The 20,565-nt window shown below is 41.7% G+C and overlaps 2 protein-coding genes across 9 annotated transcripts in view; one reads left to right on the forward strand and one right to left on the reverse strand.

Moving 5' to 3' along the window:
• The first annotated feature begins 490 nt into the window (after positions 1 to 490).
• SACK1H (scaffolding CK1 anchoring protein H) lies at positions 491 to 7,535 on the forward strand. The gene is made up of 4 exons (XM_010123915.2): positions 491 to 943; positions 1,969 to 2,133; positions 2,488 to 2,612; positions 4,657 to 7,535. The coding sequence occupies exons 1-4, from the start codon at positions 497 to 499 to the stop codon at positions 7,301 to 7,303; spliced, it is 3,384 nt and encodes a 1,127-aa protein (XP_010122217.2). The 5' UTR covers positions 491 to 496; the 3' UTR covers positions 7,304 to 7,535.
• A 121-nt stretch (positions 7,536 to 7,656) lies between these two features.
• Positions 7,657 to 20,565, reverse strand: part of MAPK15 (mitogen-activated protein kinase 15) — a 29,649-nt gene continuing 16,740 nt past the window's right edge. For 6 of the 8 annotated variants that reach the window (XM_086741444.1, XM_086741441.1, XM_086741445.1 and 3 more), the window contains 5 exons: positions 20,275 to 20,412; positions 19,923 to 20,028; positions 16,761 to 17,061; positions 16,149 to 16,300; positions 12,260 to 12,667 (listed from right to left, as the gene is read on the reverse strand). In XM_086741444.1, coding sequence (XP_086597570.1) covers positions 12,431 to 12,667; positions 16,149 to 16,300; positions 16,761 to 17,061; positions 19,923 to 20,028; positions 20,275 to 20,412 — 934 coding nt within the window. In that variant the 3' untranslated portion in view covers positions 12,260 to 12,430. Of the gene's footprint in view, positions 10,392 to 10,520; positions 10,786 to 12,002; positions 12,231 to 12,259; positions 12,668 to 16,148; positions 16,301 to 16,760; positions 17,062 to 19,922; positions 20,029 to 20,274; positions 20,413 to 20,565 lie in introns of those variants that run through there. The other 2 variants (XM_086741443.1, XM_086741442.1) reach the window with 2 other exon arrangements.

Genomic DNA, 20,565 nt, shown 5'->3' on the forward strand with positions numbered 1-20,565 from the left:
TAAGGATTCAGAGGGTTCATTTGTATACATGCATATGCTTTTTGGTTTAGTGCCATATTACACACAGTGGCATTTGGAAATGAGTTTTAATGGAGTCCGGATAATAACCAGCAACACTGTTCTTTAGAGGGGAGGAAAAAAGGTAGCTTTACAACAAAATACAAATTAAGCTTAGCAATCAGCAGGCTAAAAAAGAAAGTTCATCATCTTTGTTCATCACAGTGCTGCCCAATTTAATTTGTTACTTATTTTGCCCCAAAACATTTAACTATGTTAAAGTAATACTTTAAGTGATTACTGCCTTTGCCTAATTTAAGGCTCCCCATCTATTTGGAATGAACTTTCTCCAATATGACTTTGTGTGCTTTGAATCTCTTTGGTTTTGATATTGCCATCACGAACCCCCAACTCTCACCATTTATGAGGATGGATGTGTCACTGGAATGAAACTGCTCTCATTGTTGATTATTCTTTTCTTACAGCTCTCCCTCCCCTCATGGCTCGTCGATCTCAAAGCTCCTCACAGGGGGACAATCCCCTTGACCCTAACTATCTTCCCCCTCATTACAAGGAGTATTACCGCTTAGCTCTGGATGTGCTTACTGAGGAGGGCAAAGAAAGCTATCAACGCTTCCTGGCAGAGGAAGCAGCCCCTGATTTTCTTTGTGACTCAGAGGTGGATCACATAATACAGAATCTCCAGAAACCCCAGTACGCCAATCAGGAAGGTAGCACAGACACTGCAGGCGACAATGACATGGATGGATCCTCTGGGACTTACTGGCCCATGAACTCAGACCTCGCTGTTCCTGAGCTTGACCTGGGCTGGCCAATGGTCTTTGGGTTCAGGGGAACAGAGGTGACAACCCTTGTGCAACCACCACCCCCGGACAATCCCAGCATTAAGGAGGAGGCTCGCAGGATGATTCGAGCAGCTCAGCAGGTGAGACTGTGAAGACCCCAGCTAGAGTAAAGATAAAGTTATATGTGTATTAAAGATGAGTTAGAATGCATCAAATCCTCTGCTAATTCCCTTAACTTTGCTCCTAGGACCTGGCAGAGGGGAAGGATGCTTACTGCACCAAAGCTAGCCTCTGCTCTCTGGTATCATAGAAAAGTGTGTAAGGCCATGCTAATATATACCAAGAGTTCACAGAATCAAAGAATAGTTGAGGTTGAAAGGAACCTCTGGAATCTGTCTCGTCCAGCCCCCGCCCTGTTCAAAGCAGGGTCAGTTAGAGAAGGTTACTTAGAACATGTCCTTGAGTATCTCCAAGGATGGAGACTCTACAGCCTTTCTGGGGAACCTGTTCCAGTGTTGAATCACCCTTACAGTAAAAGAGGTTTTTCTTACGTTTAGCTGGAATTTCCTATGTTTAAATTTGTGTCTTGTCCTTTCACTGGGTACCACTGAGAAGAGTTTGGCTCCATCTTCCTTACACTCTTCCATCAGGTATTTATACTCATTGATAAAATAAGAGTTGGGAAGGACAGGGAGATAGAGCTTTGAAGCTACTTCCCATATTATCAGCATATAGATTTAGCTATGTAGTGACTGACTGAACAGTAGCCAGGAAGTTATGTAAAAATGGCACAGATGTGTTGGAGGGGGTGAGCAGGTAGTGGGCAAGAAGCTCAATACAACCTTCCAGTGTGGTTACGTGACAAAAAAAAATACCTACAATAATTGAATTAATGAGGAAGGAAATGCTCAATGGCAGTGAGGTTTCTCCCTCACCTCTCACCCTCATATACAGAATATGTACCACAGACAGTAATTCTGTCTCCAGTTCTGGGCCCCACAATGTTTAAAGGAACCTTTAAACGGGAAAGCTCCTGTTTAAAAAGCAAGTTGAAATGGAGACGGCACAGCAGTGCAGCTTTGGAATGTGAGGTGCTGGGGAACACGATCAGTCAAGGCATAAGCAGGCCCAGATCGCTGATGTCTTTCTTGCATTCTTTTCCTAGGTGGTAGCCATAGTGATGGACATTTTCACTGATGTAGATCTGCTGTTTGAGGTGTTGGATGCTGCTGCTCGCAGAGTGCCCGTGTACATCTTGCTGGATGAAATGAACTCTCAGCTTTTCCTCGATACAGCTGCTAAGTGCCGGGTCAATCTTAATTATGTGGAGGTGAGCAAACCAAAGACCTGCTCTGCCCCTAATTCACATCCTGACGGGGCTGTGTCCTGGGTCACAGAGGGCTGTTAGGACAGTAGAAACCTGAGAAAGGGGAAAATGGGACAGAGCCTAGTGAAAGATGAGTATGAAGAAAGCTAGGTGAGCTGGCACAACAATACAGGGCTGAAGGCTGAGGACACACTAATAAAGGGGTTTATCTGTCCATTGAGTATGCAGACAGAATCACTAGAGCTGAAGTATAAAAATGGTGGCAGGATGGAAGTTAAAAGAGCAAGGGGAAGAATGAGGGGCAGGGGGAGGGAAGTAACAGCTTCCAACTGAGTCAGTGCCTTGTCTGGTTTGCAGTTCCTGAGGGTGAGGACAGTTTCTGGCCCAACCTACTACTGCCGCACAGGGATGTCCTTCAAAGGCCATGTGAAAGAGAAATTCCTCTTGGTGGACTGCATGGTGGTGCTGAGTGGCAACTACAGGTGAGAAGCCCTGCGATGCTACATGTCCCAGTCTCAGTGAGAAAGAGGCTGGTTAATTGGTAAAGCAGTGCTTTGGCACTTCCAAATGAACATCAGTGACAAAATTTTTTCTCACTGAAGGAGCAGCACTTTTTAGAAAAAATACACCATTTTGCAGCTGAGGTAGATATACCAATTAAACAAGCCCTCGAGCCCAGACAACAAGCCAGCCTTCCTTCTCATCAAGAGTGCAAAGGATCCGTAACAAAGATACAGCAATGATAAGGTGGTGTGGGTTAACCCCAGGAGGCAACTAAGCCCCACATATATTTTCGCTCACTACTCCCAGCAGGATGTGGGAGAGAATCAGAAGGGCAAACATGAGAAAACTTGTGGGTTGAGATAAAGACAGTTTAATAGCTAAAGCAAACCTGCACATGCAAGCAAAGTAAAATAAGGAATACATTCACTACTTCCCATTGGCAGGCAGATATCTAGCCATTTCCAGGAAAGCAGAGCTTGACTTGGGAAGACAGATGCCATAACGCTGAACGTCTTCCTTCCTGAACAAAATCACTGAACAATTGAGGTTGAAGGGGACCTCCGGCGGTCATCTGGTCCAGGCCTCCCGCTGAAGCTTGGCCACCTAGAGCCAGCTGCACAGGACTGTGTCCAGACAGTTTTTGAATATCTCTAAGGAGGGAGACTCCACGTAGTCCCTGGACAACCAGTGCTCAGTAAAAAAGTTTCCTTATGCTCAAACGGAACCTCCTGTGTTTCAGTTTGTGCCCATTGCCTCTGGTCCTGTCACTGGGCACCACTGAAAAAAGCCTGGCTCCATCCTTTGTGCCCTCCCTTCAGGTATTGATATACATTAGTAAGATTCCCTCTGAGCCTTCCCTTTTCTGGGCTAAACAGTCCCAGCTCTCTCATCCTTTCCTCACATGTGAGATGCTCCAGTCCCTTCATCATCCTTGTGGCCTGTCATTGGACTCTCATCTGCAGTATGTCCATGTCCATGTCATGCGTTAGCATAGAGGCACTTAGGTTGTGTCCCTGATGAAGTCGACTTGCTGGCTGGAGTGGCTGGAATTCCTTTGAGCTGCACTTTCAGTGCTGTCCTAGTGACCCGCAGTCCTTTTCTAGGTTCTGGGCACCTGTTGATGGTACTGGTGCCACACTGACAGTAGTGGGATGGATTGTGGTTCCCCTCCCCCGGCAACATAAGTTTAAAGCCCTGTTTACCAGCTTGGCCAAAGATGCTCTTCCCCTTCTCTGTCAGGTGGACCCCATCAGCCCCCAGTAGACCAGGTTTCTCAAAGCCAGTCCAATGCTGAACACCACTTATACTGTGCAGCAGTCAGACTTCAAATCATTGACCACCACTCATTAAGCCTGACAGTCCAACCAATTTCCTGTTTACTGTGTGGCACACTCATTCTGTCCACAGTGTTCCAATTTGGCTACAAGGATAATTACGTACAGGCCATGTGAAAACCCTTGCAAGAAAACCCTCATCTTCTGTTGTCTTCTTGTCCATGCAGCCAGCCTTCTCTTTGTAGAAGGCAATCAGAATGAGTCAGGCATGGTTTGCCCTTTGTAAGTCCCTGCTGTCTGATCCCAGTTGTCAGGAAGATTTGCGCCACAATTTTCCCTCAGACAGAGGTAAGGATGACTTGCTATAGTTCCCTAGGTGATCCTTTTGCTCCTTTTAAAGATGGGCACAACACTTTAGTTATAAAAAACAATTACAACCCAAAGTAATTGCAGGAACATCTATTTCATACAAGGATTACCATCAGCTCGCTCTCTTGCTGTTTTTACTGCTGATGGCTTTTTTAGAACAGAAGTCATTTATTGCCTTGTAAAATCCTCTGCAAAGATGTGATGCCAAATCAATTCTGAACGATGATGCTTCAGAACAATACTGTGTAATGAATGGATGCCTGAGCAGTAAGTAATATCAGGAGAATTTTCTTCAGGCAAGCAAACGGTTTAATGTGAAGTGGTACAACTGAGTTACTTGATGCTAATACGCTATCATGACTTCTGTTTCTCGTTGCAGTTTTATGTGGTCTTTTGAGAAGATTCACAGAAGCATTGCACACATCTTCCAGGGGGAGCTCGTGGCCAGCTTCGATGAAGAATTCCGAATTTTGTTTGCGCAGTCAGAACCTCTTGTTCCTCCAGCCAATGTCTTGGCAAAGGCAGAGAACACGTTTGCCATGACTCCCTTTGGCAATAACATGCCTTTCTTTCAAAAAAAAGCACCCCTGATGTTCCAGAGGGATGACAATCTTTTTCCCTCATTTATGGACAGAGTTGATCCAGACAGGTACTTCCTGTCAAATTTCAGGCGAGATGACATGTTGCGCCATACTGTGGAGGGGTCAGCGATGCGCATGTATAAAAAGGTGGAAATGGAGAATTCTCAGATGGATCCTGTCAGAGGTTTTCTTCGTTCCAAGCAGTTGGAATTGGATGCTTTTAAGAGACACAGTTTTGCAGAAGGAACATTTGAAAATTTTGCTTCTTCTAAACAGTATGCCAGGCAGATGTTCATGAACAATATGGATGAATTTAAAATCCAGTCTAGTCATTTTCAGAAGGATCAGTTCTACCAGTACCAGTTTGAACATCCCCATCTTTCTGGCAGACCTCAGGGGCTCTTTGAGAGAATCCGAGGTGGTAGGCCAGGATTCAATGAATTGGAAGACTATGGAGAGGGACCCAGATACCCTGAACTTGAATCCAATTTTCCACAGGAGGGTTTTCCCTTAAGGCTGGATTACGTACCTTCAAATTCTTCCAGGGAAGTGAGACATGGCTCTGATCAGCTGAATCCTGCGGGCAATGGCCCAATGGGTATGATGTTAAGAAGGCAAAATATAGGACAGAAATTTATTTGCCAGACTTCTCCTACACAGAAACAAAGCCTGGAACAACGCCTGTTCTTACAAGACAAAGATGAGGACCAAGATGAAGACAAGAACACACAAGAAAATAGAACAGGTTTACGTAACTGGAGGATTTCTTCATACCTTAGTGCATACCAGTCCGAACCAGAAGAAGGTCTTCCAATGCCTATGGAATCAGAGGCATATAATGATGTTCTTGGAGATACCCTTCCAAAGCACTCCACTGACCTCATCTCAGCATTCAAATCCCCTATATCCTTTAATAGCAAGTCGCTGGGAATTGAAGGTGCCAAAGAATTTGCAGATCCTGATAGGGTAGGTGAAGAAACCCCTTTAATGAAACAAGATGCCTTTAGGTCCAGAATAAACCCTTTGATCCAGAGGAGCTCAAGACTTAGGTCCTCTCTGATTTTCAGTGCTGCCAAGTTAGATCAGCCTAACACCACAATAGAAAAGGTTCAGATGATCCAAAAAGAACAAATGTCCAGTGAGTTGACAAAAGACAATGAAACTATAAAGACAGCTGCCTCATCTAAAGTGGCAGAACTTTTAGAGAAGTACAAAGCTGTGGGCAAAGACACAGAGCGAGCTACAGTCACTCATACTAAAGCCGTTTCCAGTTTTCTACAGGAAGAATCGCAGAACACAGAGAAGAAATGTACCAAATCCATACAATACAAGATTCTGGAGAGTAGGGTATTAGACTCCAAAGACTCCTGCAGTACTTACAAAGTGCATGGAGAGGCTGACAGAGCATTTGGAATGGCCTCATCAACCCCCCAGCTTGTTGACACACTGAATAAAGATCCCCTAGCACATATTAGCACTAAGGTAGATAAATTATCATCTCGGTTTTACCCCATAGAGAATAAACCTGCTCTCCCAGAGAAGGAGAGTCTTATATTTGTAGGAGACACTCAGAAATTGGCTCTTCCAGAGAAGAAGGAAAGAGTAACATTCAAAGAAGACACTCAGAAATTAGTCAATACAGAACTGAAGAAGCCACAGATTAGGACAAGTACTACATCAGTTCTTGAAAACTTATCTAGAAGTCAAGGATCTGACAGCTCTCTCAATAAATCTGAGGAAGACTCTTCAAAACAAGAACAAAATCCAATGGAATTTTTAAGAAAAGGGTCACTACGGCTGAAGCAGCTTTTGAACCCAAAAGGTGAAAAGAAATTGGAAGAGGATCCGACTTCTGAGAGTGGAAAATCTGACAAGCAGGCTGTGGTCCTCAAACGATCTTCCATGGGGGACTGTCAGGAAATGATGGAGGAAGAAAAAAACCATAAATTTGCAACACCACTTCCTCCCAAAAGCAGCCAACCAACACAGGGGAGATTTCCTTCATCCACAGCGAACATCCTGTACAGCAGCAACCTCCGTGATGATACCAAGGTGATTTTGGAACAAATCTCTGCAAACAGTCAGAAGAACAGAGCTGAACTGGCCAAGCAACTACCGTCCACTAGTAATCCTGATCTTTCTAAGTCAACTACAAGCTTGGAAAGGAAGGGTGAGAAGGAGAAAAGCTGTAACATCCACAGGTCAGAGAGTTTTGGAAGCCAGAAACGAAATCTTCAGCGGCAACCATCAGAGGATAGAGATACCCTTCTGAAAAAAATGGAGAATATGCGGAAGGAGAAGCGAGTCTACAGTAGATTTGAGGTCTTCTGCAAAAAGGATGAACATACAAGTCAAAGTGAAGAGGAATATGACACAGATGCCAAAGACAAAAAGATGGGAAAATTCATGCCCAAAATCCTGGGGACCTTCAAGACCAAAAAATGATCATAGAAATACTATCTAATTCCATATAATCACTGACTGTCAAAGGGGAATGAGGAAGTAACTTGTTTGTGACGGCATCATAGGCAATACTCTTCATGGTTAGTGAGTGGAAATGTGTTCAGCATTAGACTTCTATGGCACAATTTGCCCAATAAAGTCATATGGTACGAGGCAACCTTATCAGAGTATGTTTCAAATAAAATTATTAAATTGTGAAGATGCTTAAAACAAAGCAATAAAGTAAGAGTCTCTTTATGTTATACTCAGGGGATGTTTTCCATGGACAAAAATTTCAACTTTCAGCAGGAAAAAATGAAAAATAGAAAGTTCAGTACTTAAGTTCAGTCCAGGAAAGAAAAAGAGACAGACACATGCACACACGCGCATGTGCATTAACTGGAAAAAGGTGTTTAAAAACCAATTGTTTCTCAGGTACAGACGTTTTATTTGTATCTAATAACAAATCAAATACAAGAGGCATCTTTTTGAAGGTTTACAGAGGGAAAAAACAATGTAAACAACTTTTTGCCCTTGTTTTTGGTTATGGTCTTGTCTCGCAGACAAGCTCCTCAGCTTTCCTATTTACTGTTTTCTAAGCCTGTTGATTGTTTTGTAATGGGTTTATTTCCTCTAGGGAGTGATCTGAAAGAAGCAGCTGAAAGGCCATAGAAAAGGAAATTAACATGCTGTTAATGGAGAAAGACCTGGTTTTAGGACTCCTTTTCAGCCCAGTCGGGAGTTTAATTAAGCATCTAAAATGCTGTCTTGGCCAAGTAGTAACTTCCTTAACAATGTAACTCTAATTCATTAAGTGATTGTGGGGAGGAGGGGTCGTTCATTTGTTAGCACAACTTTCCGTGTGAAGATAAGGAAAGAAGGGACTCACAACAGTGGAAGGAATAAGGCTGTTAGAATTTTCAAGCTCAGAAGTGTTTCATCTCATGTAACCTTCTTGCAGAAGTTTGGTCCCAAGCTGAACCATGGAGCTTTAAAACAGTCCAGATAAGCCTGTAGGTGCATGCTGTCGTGTTACAGTGTCTTGCAGGACAGAAGGTAGAGACAGAGGCTGTCAAGACAACGTTGTACGTAATGTTTAGTTACTGAGCTGTTTGGGTTTTTTTCCCTCAGCTTGGACTGTCTCTGCTTGGCATCCTGCAGGACTGCCAAATCAGGTTGTGGGCTTTGTTTTGTTTTGTTTTCCCCCTTATCTTTATGCCGTAGTCTAAAGAGATGACAGGGGAAAATGGTCTCACATGAAACTGGGCTTCTGAATTTCCCATTCCCATTAGCTTGGGTTTCATGATTACCCACTTTTGACACTAGCTGCATGCTCAGCAAACCAGTTCAGACACATGTCTGACAGATGGAGGGAAGAGGCTGCATCTGTTCCTGAAGGTAACTTTAGTAGGGTCTTTAAAACTTCAGCTTTTTTTTTTTAGGATGCCAGCTCCCATGGTAGCAGGCTTTATATAATTTAGCAGGCTTTATATAATTTACGTATCTGTAACACTTAGTGATTATTTTACTGTTTGTTGAAAACCTTGGGAAATGAATGTGCAGAAAGATAGAATGTCTGATCTGAAGAAAAAATTAACCCGATTTCCATATTAATATAGATAGTGGTAAATATCTGCAAATCTGCAAGATTCTTCTGCAAGCGGAATTATCATTTTAACACGAGAAGGTAAACCTAGAAATAAGGTTAAGAAAGGAAAAAAGGAAAAAAAAAAAGGAGGGAAGAAGCAGCCAAAATTGGGAAAAAAGCTGAAATGGATTTCTTATGCTTATTCCATATTGTATAAATGTATACCATTTCAGATACAACCAATAATCTGTAACATATGTAGAAATTAATAAATGAATGCTGTATGTATACTTATTTTGTCTGCTCTTAGTAATGAATCAGAGCCAGTTATTGGTGGGTCCCAAAATGAACTGTAATGCAATACAGTTGTCCTCCACCAGACGATACAGACCGAGATTATTTAACTCTAGACAGGAGGATAGGCTATATAGATATAAATCCTGTTTTATATATGCTAGCCCTGTTCTGTGTCGTTCTTAATCACATCATTCCATACCTCCCGGCCTTTCCCAAATCTACCTGCTCCAGCATCGTTCTGTAACAGACCAGTTAGAAATTGAATTATTTCTATAGTCACAGATTACATTATCATTTTAGAATTTTGCCATATTTGTTTAGATTTTTAGAGTTTTATCTTGCTCAGCACAGTACACTCAGTGTAAAAGTGTGTTCCTGACCAGAACTAGAATGACTCATCTCTTTTAGTGTTGATTAACAGATGTTGTAGGTGTATAAAAATATTGCAGCATAACTAATCCATCTGGTGGTAATAAAAGCCATTTTAAGAAAAAAAAAAGTTAGTATTACAGCCTATCACCTCTCAGTCTGAGACTAGGTTCGTAGAGGGTCTTAGATGTTGCGCTGTATCGCTAAATTGCTAGATGCTAGACTTTCAGTGTAAGTGACAACCCTGAATTAAGCAGTAGGCTCCCTTTTCTATGCATGCGAACTGGCATCTTAGACTCACAAGAGCCACCAAGCTGCAGAGAGCACTGCCTACACAACGTGTTCACCTTGTCATTGCCATGTCCTATATCTGCCTGTACCAGAGACAGACAGGAAAGGCCTATTTCCAGGATAAACCAGGACTTCCCTGTGAGCAGCATTCCAAGCTTCCTAGCATTACTAGACTTAAGTGACCTCATCTGGTACCAGAAGTGAAGGTACTATTTTTTTTTCTTTTTACTTAACCAGCCTTTGGTGTTTAGATACTAAAAGATAAAATGGACATTCTGTCAATGGCAGTGGTACTCACATGTTGAAATTTAGTGCTTGAATTCCCTCTGTAAATATAGTCCGAACATTCTGAAATAACAATCATTTATCATATATAAAATTTCATGGACAGAAACTTCTTATAAGAACTTTGAGTTCATGAGGAGAATGCATGAAAAAAATCAGCATTACAACAGGAATACAGTTTTAAAGTTTACTGTAGTCCCACTGTTGCCTCATAACAACTTCATGATGTTTCAGTAATAGTATCTCTTTCAACATAGCGTTCTGCAATGAAAAAAAAACCACCATATTATTTACTGAACAAGATACCATTGTATTTTCCCCACTTTCACAAACATTGTGAATTTCCCCTCCCTCAAAAAACACTGATTGAAAGACAAAGATTTTCTGTAGTGCAATATAAATTATTTATTATTACAATATTGAAAATATTACAATATTACATGGTAGGTAAGCTGTTAAATATTATAGCAGAACCCACCTATATTTAAAATGCTTTTCTACTTTATTTTATTGAAAATAAGTCACCATTGATTATGTTGATTTACCCCAGAAGAGTCATAGAAATTAGTGGAAAACAAAATGAAGGGCTTTAAGATTATCTGTGAAGAGTTTAATCTTCTTGGTCTTCAGAGAACAGTTAGTTTACCTGTTCTGCCTAAAAAAAAAAAAAAAATTAAAAAAAAAAAAATAATCTGCATTTAGGCAGTGCACCTGCAATTGCTAAAGAATCATAGAATGGGTTGGAAGGGACCTTCCCAGATCACCTAGTCCAACCCCCTTGCCTTCGGCATAGACATCTTCCACTAGATCAGGTTGCTCAAAGCCCCGCCCAACCTGACCTTGAACACTTCCAATGATGGGGCATCCACAACTTCTCTGGGCAAGCTGTTCCAGTGTATCACCACTCTCATGGTAAAAAATGTCTTCCTTATGTCCAATCTAAACCTATCCTCTTTCAGTTTAAAACCATTGCCCCTTGTTCTGTCACTACAGACCTTGGTAAAAAGTCTCTCTCCATCTTTCTTGTAAGCCCCCTTTAACTATTGAAAGGCTGCAATAAGGTCTCCCTGGAGCCTTCTCTTCTCCAGGCTGAACAACCTCAACTCTCTCAGCCTTTCTTCATAAGAGAGGTGTTCCAGCCCTTGGACCATTTTCTTGGCCCTCCTCTGGACCTGCCCTAACAGGTCCATGTCTGTCTTTGCACTGGGGACCCCAGAACTGAATCCAGTACTCCAGGGGATCTCACCAGAGTGGAGCAGAGGGTCAGAATCACCTCCCTTGAAATACTGGCCACACTTCTTTTTGATGCAGCCTGGGGAATGCTTGGCTTTCCAGGCTGCAAGCACACACTGCTGACTCATATCCAATTTTTCATCCACCAGTACCCCTAAGTCCTTCTCCTCCAGGCTGCTCTCAATCCCTTAATCCCTTAGCCTGTATTGATACCAGGGGTCGCCCCAACCCATGTACAGGACCTTGCACTTGGCCTTGTTGAACTTTATGAGGTTCATGTGGGCCCTGAATATGTCTGAGTATGTCTAAAGGTCCTGAATAGTCCAAATATGTCTAAATACATGCACGTATCTGAATATCACAGTTTTCTGCAACTTTTTGCAATAATTCAGATGAAGAATATGAACTGAGAGTATTAATTGTTCTCATGGTATGGGAGCAAATAGTGCTGTGCCCTTGTCTGGTAAGACTGGAAGGCAAAGGGATTAGATTCTCTTTCCTGTTGGTTTGTCCAGAGGAAAGTAGTTCATTGTTCCATGCAATGAATAAAGCACTTCTCTGTCAAATGCCTGTTACATTTTGCTCTCACTTGATGTTACTCGCCTAGTTAGGGGACTGATTAAATGATCTGTACTTCACCTGGTTAGAACACTTCCATATTCACTGCTCATGCTGTTTGGAAGACTTTGATATTGGAAGACTCTGCAGTGCAGATTTACATATGGTTCCATAGGCCTGGGAGTAACTGCCCATTGATGCTTTTGGATCACCAGCAGCTCCCATATTTGCAGTAATCTGGAACATCCTTTTACTGGACTTCAGATGGGGAAAAACATCTTTGCTGTGAAACTGAGTATTTCTTGGATGCTGTGTGAGAAAGAAAAGCCAAGATAGTTAGTAACCTGTAATCTAGCTTTCTAAAATACAAATAAGGAGCACAGATTTTGCTTCAGCTGAGGAGCAGGACAGAGCATGAATGTTATATAAATAATAAAAAAACCAGACTGTTTTGTAAGATCAAGAATAAGATGGTCAGAATAAGGGAGAAAGGCTTCAGAATGCATGTATCAAGAATGAGCTAGTGGCACTGGCGCAAGATGCAACAAACTAATCTTGCACTGCAGCAAAAGTCTGAAGGCCTCTTTGGCTAGTATCTTGTTTTTAACAGCAGTGAATGCTTTAAATAAATGTACAAAAGACAGATCATCATAATTCCCCAGTACATCCTCCTGGCTTCTGCCAGTCAAAGGACTTGGTGACTTTCTGAGTTGGAAGCTGCATATGAATACTGTGTTTATCAGTCCCTGTGGAGAAAAGTTAATAATACACTAATACATTACAATACATAATACATTACAATACATAATATTTTACAATACATTTGAATCTGCAGTTCAAGAGGACAGCTGTTTCACGGCAGCTTATGCTTTGTGAGCCTCTATAGTTAACTGAAGGCTAGAGTTTCCACTCATTACTGTGGCACTGGCTGCTATCACCCCAGCCATTATAGGAGGATTTTCTAGTCAAATGGCTAAGAACAAGAGTTTCATGGGCCTGATGGGATACTGAAAATGAATGCAGAATGAATGCAGAGCAAACATTGGAAACGTTCAGGTCCTGCTGAGGCTGAATGAGAAAGAGGGAAAAGTCAACATTCACTTAACATAAGATCAGCTGCAATGCTGATGACCTTCTACCACAATATCCTGCCTGTGATTCTAGTCAGTATTAGCCTCTCGGGGAACAAATAGAAAGCATAGGGCATGTGTAGGTTGATCTCCCTATTATGCTCTTCCAGTAACAGAAAGTTGGTCACATTTACCTAAAGATTCTTCAGAATGCATTGTTCCTATGTACATCTGCACATGCAGCAATCTCCACAATCTCATAGTGTGGAATAAATGGTTCCACACTTGCTCCACGCTTGTGGAATAAATGGTTCCTCTCACTCACAAGACATTTTGAATGGGATTCCAAAGCAAAGGGGCTGAAAGATGGGTTGCAAGTGTGCATGTGCAAGCACAAATACAGGCTGGACAGAAAATTAATAGAGAGCAGCCCTGAGGAGAAGGACTTGTGGGTACTAGTGAACAAGAAACTCCGCTTGAGCCGGCAATGTGCACTTGCAGCCCAGAAAGCCAACCACATCCTTGGCTGCATCAAAAGAAGCATGGCCAGCAGGTCGAGGGAGGGGATTCTGCCCCTCTACTCTGCTCTGGTGAGACTGCAACCTGGAGTAACTGCATCCAGTTCTGGAGATCCCAACGTAAGAAGAACATGGACCTGTTAGAGAGGGTGCAGAAGAGGCCACGAAGATGATGAGAGGGCTGGAGCACCTCTCCTGTGAGGCCAGGCTGAGAGAGTTGGGGCTGTTCAGCCTGGAGAAGAGAAGGCTCCGGGGAGACCTTATAGCGGCCTTCCAGTACCTAAAGGGGGCTTACAAGAAAGACGAGGAGGGACTCTTTATCAGGGCCTGTTGTGATAGGACAATGCGTAATAGTTTTAAAATACAGGGAGAGATGCACAGGATGGATGTAAGGAAAACATTTTTTTACACTGAGGGTGGTGAAACACTGGCCGAGGTTGCCCAGAGAGGCAGTGGATGCCCCATCTCTGTAAACATTCAAGGCCAGGTTGGATGGGACTGCAACCTGATCCAGTTGGAGATGTCCCTGCTTCTTGCAGGGGGGTTAGACTAGATGGCCTTTAAAGGTCCCTTCCAGCCATAACTATTCTGTGATTCTATGTGGACCTACCTGGAAGTTAATGGCAGTCATGTCTCCTTTTAGCAGTTATTCATATGTATTTTCATATCAATCACAACAGTAAGAAGAGATTGAGTAGGAAGAAGCTTGACTTAACAATACCTGCAGCTCGTTTGTAGCTTGAAACAGTTTAGATCATTCAGAGCTGTGTTCAAAGAAACAATTTCCTTTAAAGTAAATGTGTTATTGCATGCTGACACAAAGCAGGTGATCCCACTCAACTCATCTTTGATAGTGGTGTCTGTCAGAAGTCCCTTCACACAACTGTACTCAGCATACATCTTGAACTATTTGGAGCTCCAGCACATAGAATTCTTTTCTGGTGATGTGAGAAAGTCCCACGACAAACAAGTCAATCTTTAGTGTCACAAAACATGTAATCTGTGGTGCCTCCTTCTATATTCCTCCTCTGCCATAAGCTTCTTCTGATCACCTTGTGTTGGCTAGACTCTCCTTGAGCTAGTGAGCAGACAACTAGCTCAGGAAAAAGAAAAAGCAGGGGCAAGGAGGTAATTTAAGAACCTAATGAGAATAAGAACTTTTACAAGGAAGTGTGGTCCGGAATAGGGAAGAGGGAGGAGCAGAGAGAACAGGACTGAAACCTTCACAGTTCAGCAACGGCAATCCATAGGCTGGTTCCAGAGGTAGCGCAAATTCTCCCACTAAGTTTGGAATATCCAACAGGCTCAACTGGGTCAAGAAAAAATTGCTACCTTTGGACAGGACAAGCCATCACTGAAGATAATATAAAAGCAACTGATCTGTGCTTCTCAAAATCAAAGGGAGTTTTTGGTGCTGCTGACAACCTGAGCAGAGTTATAATATGAAATGGTGTTCAAATCCCCACCTGTCTGAAGTAATAAAATTGAAAGTAGAATGGAGTCTACTGATCTAGTTGAAGATGTCCCTGCTCACTGCAGGGAGAGGCTGCACTAGATGACCTTTAAAGGTCCCTTTCAACCAAAACTATTGCATGACTCTGTGACAGACTCTGCATGACATTCTATGAGTCCAAAATTAGCCTGTCTTCTAGAAAAAGAGCAGTGGAAAAAAAAAAGTCATATATCTCAGCAAATCTCAAAAGATATTTCATTAAAAGTTCAACATGAGGAAAAGAAGTAGAGGCAGAGAATCTGCAGAGATATTTTTAGTTTTCTTTTTTATTACAATTATCTGACATAGATGATCCATTACAATTAATCTTTGTGAAAAAAATACCACTAATGAGGCAGAGACCTAGATTTACAGAAAGGCTGTGCTACTTCATGTTCTCTGAAGTACCTAATTCGTGTGCTTAAATTCAACAGTCATTCACAGAATTCTTGCATAAATTTACAGGCAACAAAATACTCCTGCTGCAAAACACACAGGTGATAGGGTTTTTTGAAAGACTGGCCTTAGACTTAAAACTCCAGGAGAAAGTTAGTGTTTATAAACCCAGACTAGCTGAAGATCAGTATTACATATGGCGGAGATGTAAGGTCTGTGCCCTTGGCATTTCCTGGTGATTACTATAGATGGTCTTCCTCTCAAGACTCTGCCTCATGCACAGAATTTAACTAAGGGTCTTAAACTTCATTAGTAGACAAAACACCTGAAATGTAGGTATTGCAGCACTAAAGATTGCAATATGCAAGTTCCTATATGAATCTACCCCATATTAGAGGCAAGTTATGTCTAGCTGTTTCCCCTACCAGCAGAAACTCTTCAGTTAGCACAGTCTTCAGCTCTCTAGTAAAGAGAACATTCTCTGCACAAGCCCAACTGCCTTACTAAACTAGATTACTGGTACCATTTGGCTGACACTACATACAAGCAACAAAATTGCAGTGTATATCTTTGTCATAAGGAATTTTAACTTTTATTTTAAATTTATTAATTTAGTCATTCGCAGAGCAATGTCTTGCCTCCCATTTAAGTGTATTTACAAAGTTGCAAATTACTATATTTTGTGTCATTATACAATTTTGGCCCATGAAAAGTTAAGGTGGTTTTTTTTTTTGGTAGGACTGCTACTCACATTATAAAGGTTCTGTACATTTGTAGGAGGTAGTCGAGCATTTGCATTTGCCCATGTCATTTGTTTCTCCAGTTTCCTATTGTTTGACATTCTTGCCTGTTGAAAAGGTGGTGCAGAACAGTTCCTGGTCACAGCACCAGAATTTGCATTACCTGCAGAAGAAAAAACATGAGAGAAAGTAGGAGAATCGTGAGGACACAGAACACACTGACTGAGGCAGGGACAGAACATAAAAACTGAGTCAACCTCTGCCATCTCATTTCAGCTCACAAACAGAACAGAAATATTCAGAATGAAATTGGAATGTAGTAGCAAACAAAACCAGTTCAAAAGGGCATGGGAAAAGATAACAGCAGTAGAGAAGCAAAGAGAAAACAGAAAGGAACACGGAGCCAAGACTGAGGCAGGAAAGGGCCAAAGAGAATGTCACATGCTAAAACTAATTCAACAGTGTTTTGTTCTTATGTCATTTTCCTCCTACACTTTCATCCTCTCATTTTGCCATTTAAATTCTCCGTATTTCTTTTTTCTCACTCAATCACTTTGCTTCTTTCTTTGCTATAATATTGCCTCATGGTGGATCACAACCCACTGTAGGAGGGTGGTACATACTTTGAACAGCAGTGTGTGTTATGGGATTATATATCACATTGATCTTCGATCTCTGACATAAAGTTCTTGTGAAATCTTCACTCCGTCTGGATAATTCTGGCTGGACACTAGCTGTAGTTCCAGCATGCACGTCAGAAGTTTTTAGAAGAGGCAGTGGTGGTTCTCTCTGGCCTTTCCTGGTAGGTAAAGTCACAGAACTGGAATTTGGAAGAAGTGGACTGGATTCAGACTGACTGAGTTGAATGTTTTCTCTCCGCACTTGCTCCTTTGGATGGCTATTTAATTTCTTTTCAAGGATCATCTACAGAAAGGAGAAGTTGGTTAAACTTAACACAGTTACACAGCAGAGCAGAGGAGCAAAACATAAAAACAAAGACTTACAGGTAACTGCAATTTATTTTACAGGATAGGTAACGAGTATACTTTATAAATTAATTTAGGATTGGAAAGAAGAGAGAAACAATATTCATAGTGGAAAGAAAGAATAGGTTGAAGCATTAAGAAAAAGGATTAGGCAAATAGGCAATTTTAATATATCCTGAGGGAGCATACCACTGAACAAAATGGGTATTAGCCTTGGAAGGGACAAAATCTATGTGCTCAGAAGGTTTACATTATGTTGTTTCCTACCATTCCTTTCTAGAACTTTGCAAAGCTGTTTTTTTTAATGGTCAAAGCAACATTCATTCCGGCTAGTTCATAATTATTTCTTACCTACTGCTACATGCTATTATGTAGCAACAGAATCCTTGGAAAGGTTTGGGTTTTGGTGCAGACAATCTGCTCTCAACTTCCTGTAATCACAATCCCAAATTTGACAACCTATCAGTAAGATTATTATTGTTTCTTAGCCTTGTACCTAGATTATCTGTGACCAATCTATTGACATTTACAATATCTTTTCTGCCTCTGCCAGTATTTACTTTATCTGTTCATGACTCCTAACACTCTATCACAGTGGAGTTTGTTTCCTTCTGTTAAAGACCTTAAAAGAAATTTTAAGTAGGTTCAACTTTTAAAATTAAATTTTATTTTTAATTTCCTCTATTTAATTTTTGTTAATAGAAGCAATAACTCTTTTCCTCTCTCTCTGGGAAGGTGCACACCCTTAGCAGTCTTTCTCAGTCTTGGATTCTCTGATCTCCAGGCTTCCTTTTCAATCTTCTTTTCCCACTATCATTCTTTCCAATGCCTGTTTTACTAAATTTACATTCCAACTCCTGCTTTTCTCACCATCTTCCAGTTCCTTTGCCTCATAACATGGCATTTACATAATTTCACTATAAAAAGGGGAAAAAAAGCTGCCCAAACCTAAACCATGTTTAGTGTAGGAACCAAAGGCAGGAAAAGAGAGGGGTTTCGGTGATTTGGGGAGGAACGAGTGTGGAAAATAGCAGGTAAGAGATATGAAAACTGCCAGTCACGTGTAAGTAGCTGCTTGGTCAATAAGGTTGTCTGGCCATGCCATGCACACGATTAATGCAGTTTGCTCTATCTTCTATTAAATTCCTTTATCTAGAAGAAAGGCTGTCTGTTCTGTGTGTGTGTATGTAGGTGTGAGTGCCAGCAGCTGCAGTCAGATCACAGGTCAGAGGGCCCATGTGTCCATGCTGCCAGCAACTGAAGAGAGGGAAGGTGTGCAGATGAGCGTGGGACCACTACCAAAGATCAAGTTAGACTAGTCAGTAAATAGATCAAGTGGCTTGGGAGCAAGGGGGTGAGTGGGTCTCTTAAGGGCCAGCTCTGAGTGTGAGAGAACCTGTGTATTTCTAAGGTTGAGAACACTCAGGGCGGGGGAGCGGAGGTCAGCTAGGGGACCTAGAAAGTCCTGTCCAGCTGTGTGTCTACATGTGTCTGTGGTGGTCTGTACCAGCAACTGGAGTAGGGCTGCAGGCTTTGCAGCTTGTATATCCAAGTGCCAGCAACTGAGAAGACTGGGATCCAGGGGCCAGCTACTGGGCAGACTGAGTGTCTGAGACCAGCTGCTGCAGGGATCCACCTTGTATGTATGCATATGTATTCTCATGAGTGGACTTCCATCTTGCTCAGCCAGAGAAGGGAGCAGAATGAGGCTGCTGGTGCTGTCTGTGTTTCTGTGAGTGCTCTGAGTGCCTGTTTGTGATCCATATGGCCACCCATGTATATATGTATATAGGTAGTGTGTATGTGTCTTCTGTGTGCGTGTGCCTACTGAGAGTACATCTTCAGCCTTGTTACTGGCTGGACCTGGGGACATGGTGTTGAAGACTAACTCTGAAACTTAGCTAACACTAATTAAGTCAGAGATGTTCTTTGTGTGTGATAAGCTAACAAGCAAAGGACACCTAATCACCTCTAATCAGAAGAATAACATTTTAGTATACTTTAATGAAGGACAATCATCCAGTTAAACTTTGAGAAGAACATTTAATCAGACTGTTTTGAAGATGCTTTGCATTTGGTGCCAACTACTGAAGAAACTAGGGGAAAGGTAATAATTCCAGCGGGGGTCACCACGACCACTGACTCACAGACCCTCTACTCAATTTGCACCAGCGACTCAAAAGAAACAGGCAGAGTAAAAAGAGTGAGCATGTGTACTAATTTACATGCTAGGCAATGAGACTTTAACCAACCACTTAATAGAATATTCATGCGTATGTATTAGAAAGTTGAATATGTAGAAGTTTTGTGTATAAATACACCATAGTATATACTGTATAAATATAAATCCTGCTTGGTGTGCTTGATTTCTGGGAGACCACTGAGCACCCAGGCTTGCGCAAACCTGAAATAAATTACCAACCTCTCTCCTGAGTGTGTGATTATTGGCTCATTGCACACCAGGCGATGAATCTGTCTTTTTCAGACAACAATGGAGTGGCAGCAGCCTCACCTCTCTTGGACTGATGAATCCAGCATAATATATTTTCCTCTAACACAGTCTTTATCAGACATCATGCTTTACAGATGCCTCTTTTCCCAGTGGGAATCTAAAGACCTCTCAAAAATTATGACATTATGGAACTGACTGATAAGAAACACCAAGATGTAACTGTAAGAATGCATGAAAAGCCTAGGGGAATGCAAACAGAAGAAAATGACAGAATTCAGTAAGTATGTGGAAGAATGGCAGATTACCTGGAGGATTAGGATTTTGGAAAATCGGATAAGAGAAAGTACCTCATATAATTTATTTCGATATTCTGCCACAGACAGCTGGCTATCATCACCTAAAGGAAGAACCACATCATAATCCAGAGAGGGCTCCCTGGCAGGACAGTGAAACCTAAGAAAATTATAACACATAATACAATTCACTAAAACTAAAAACAGCACCACAGATTAATATAATGTCAAAAAGGATTGGTAGATCATCTAGTGTGACCTCTAGTGTAAATAGGGTTAGAGAAAATTAAGAATTAACTTTGTCTTTTTTTTTTTTATTATGCATATAAAGAAAACTTGTGCCAAGAACTGGTCAATAACATCTCAGAAGACATCAGGGGAAACTTCACATTGGTATTACACTCACCTTTTCACATAAGGATGCTGCAGAGCCTCCTCTGCTGTGAGTCGTTTATCAGGGTTAAATACTAAAAGTTTCTTCAGAAGATCCAAGGCAGGCAATGGAGTAGAGGATGGTAAAATCTCCTCAAATGTTACTCGCTGCCTAGAAGTCAGAAAACAATGATATAAGCTCCCAGTGTCTAATTCACTGTGAAGGCATGAATTACAGTTCTGGGAATCACATCAAGGTGACACCTCATTCCAGAGTTCACTCACAAATAGCGTGTCATAATCCTGGAACACCCTAAAGTACAGG

This window comes from Chlamydotis macqueenii, chromosome 2 (assembly GCF_036417535.1).
Source record: "Chlamydotis macqueenii isolate bChlMac1 chromosome 2, bChlMac1.mat, whole genome shotgun sequence".
Taxonomy (NCBI): domain Eukaryota; kingdom Metazoa; phylum Chordata; class Aves; order Otidiformes; family Otididae; genus Chlamydotis; species Chlamydotis macqueenii.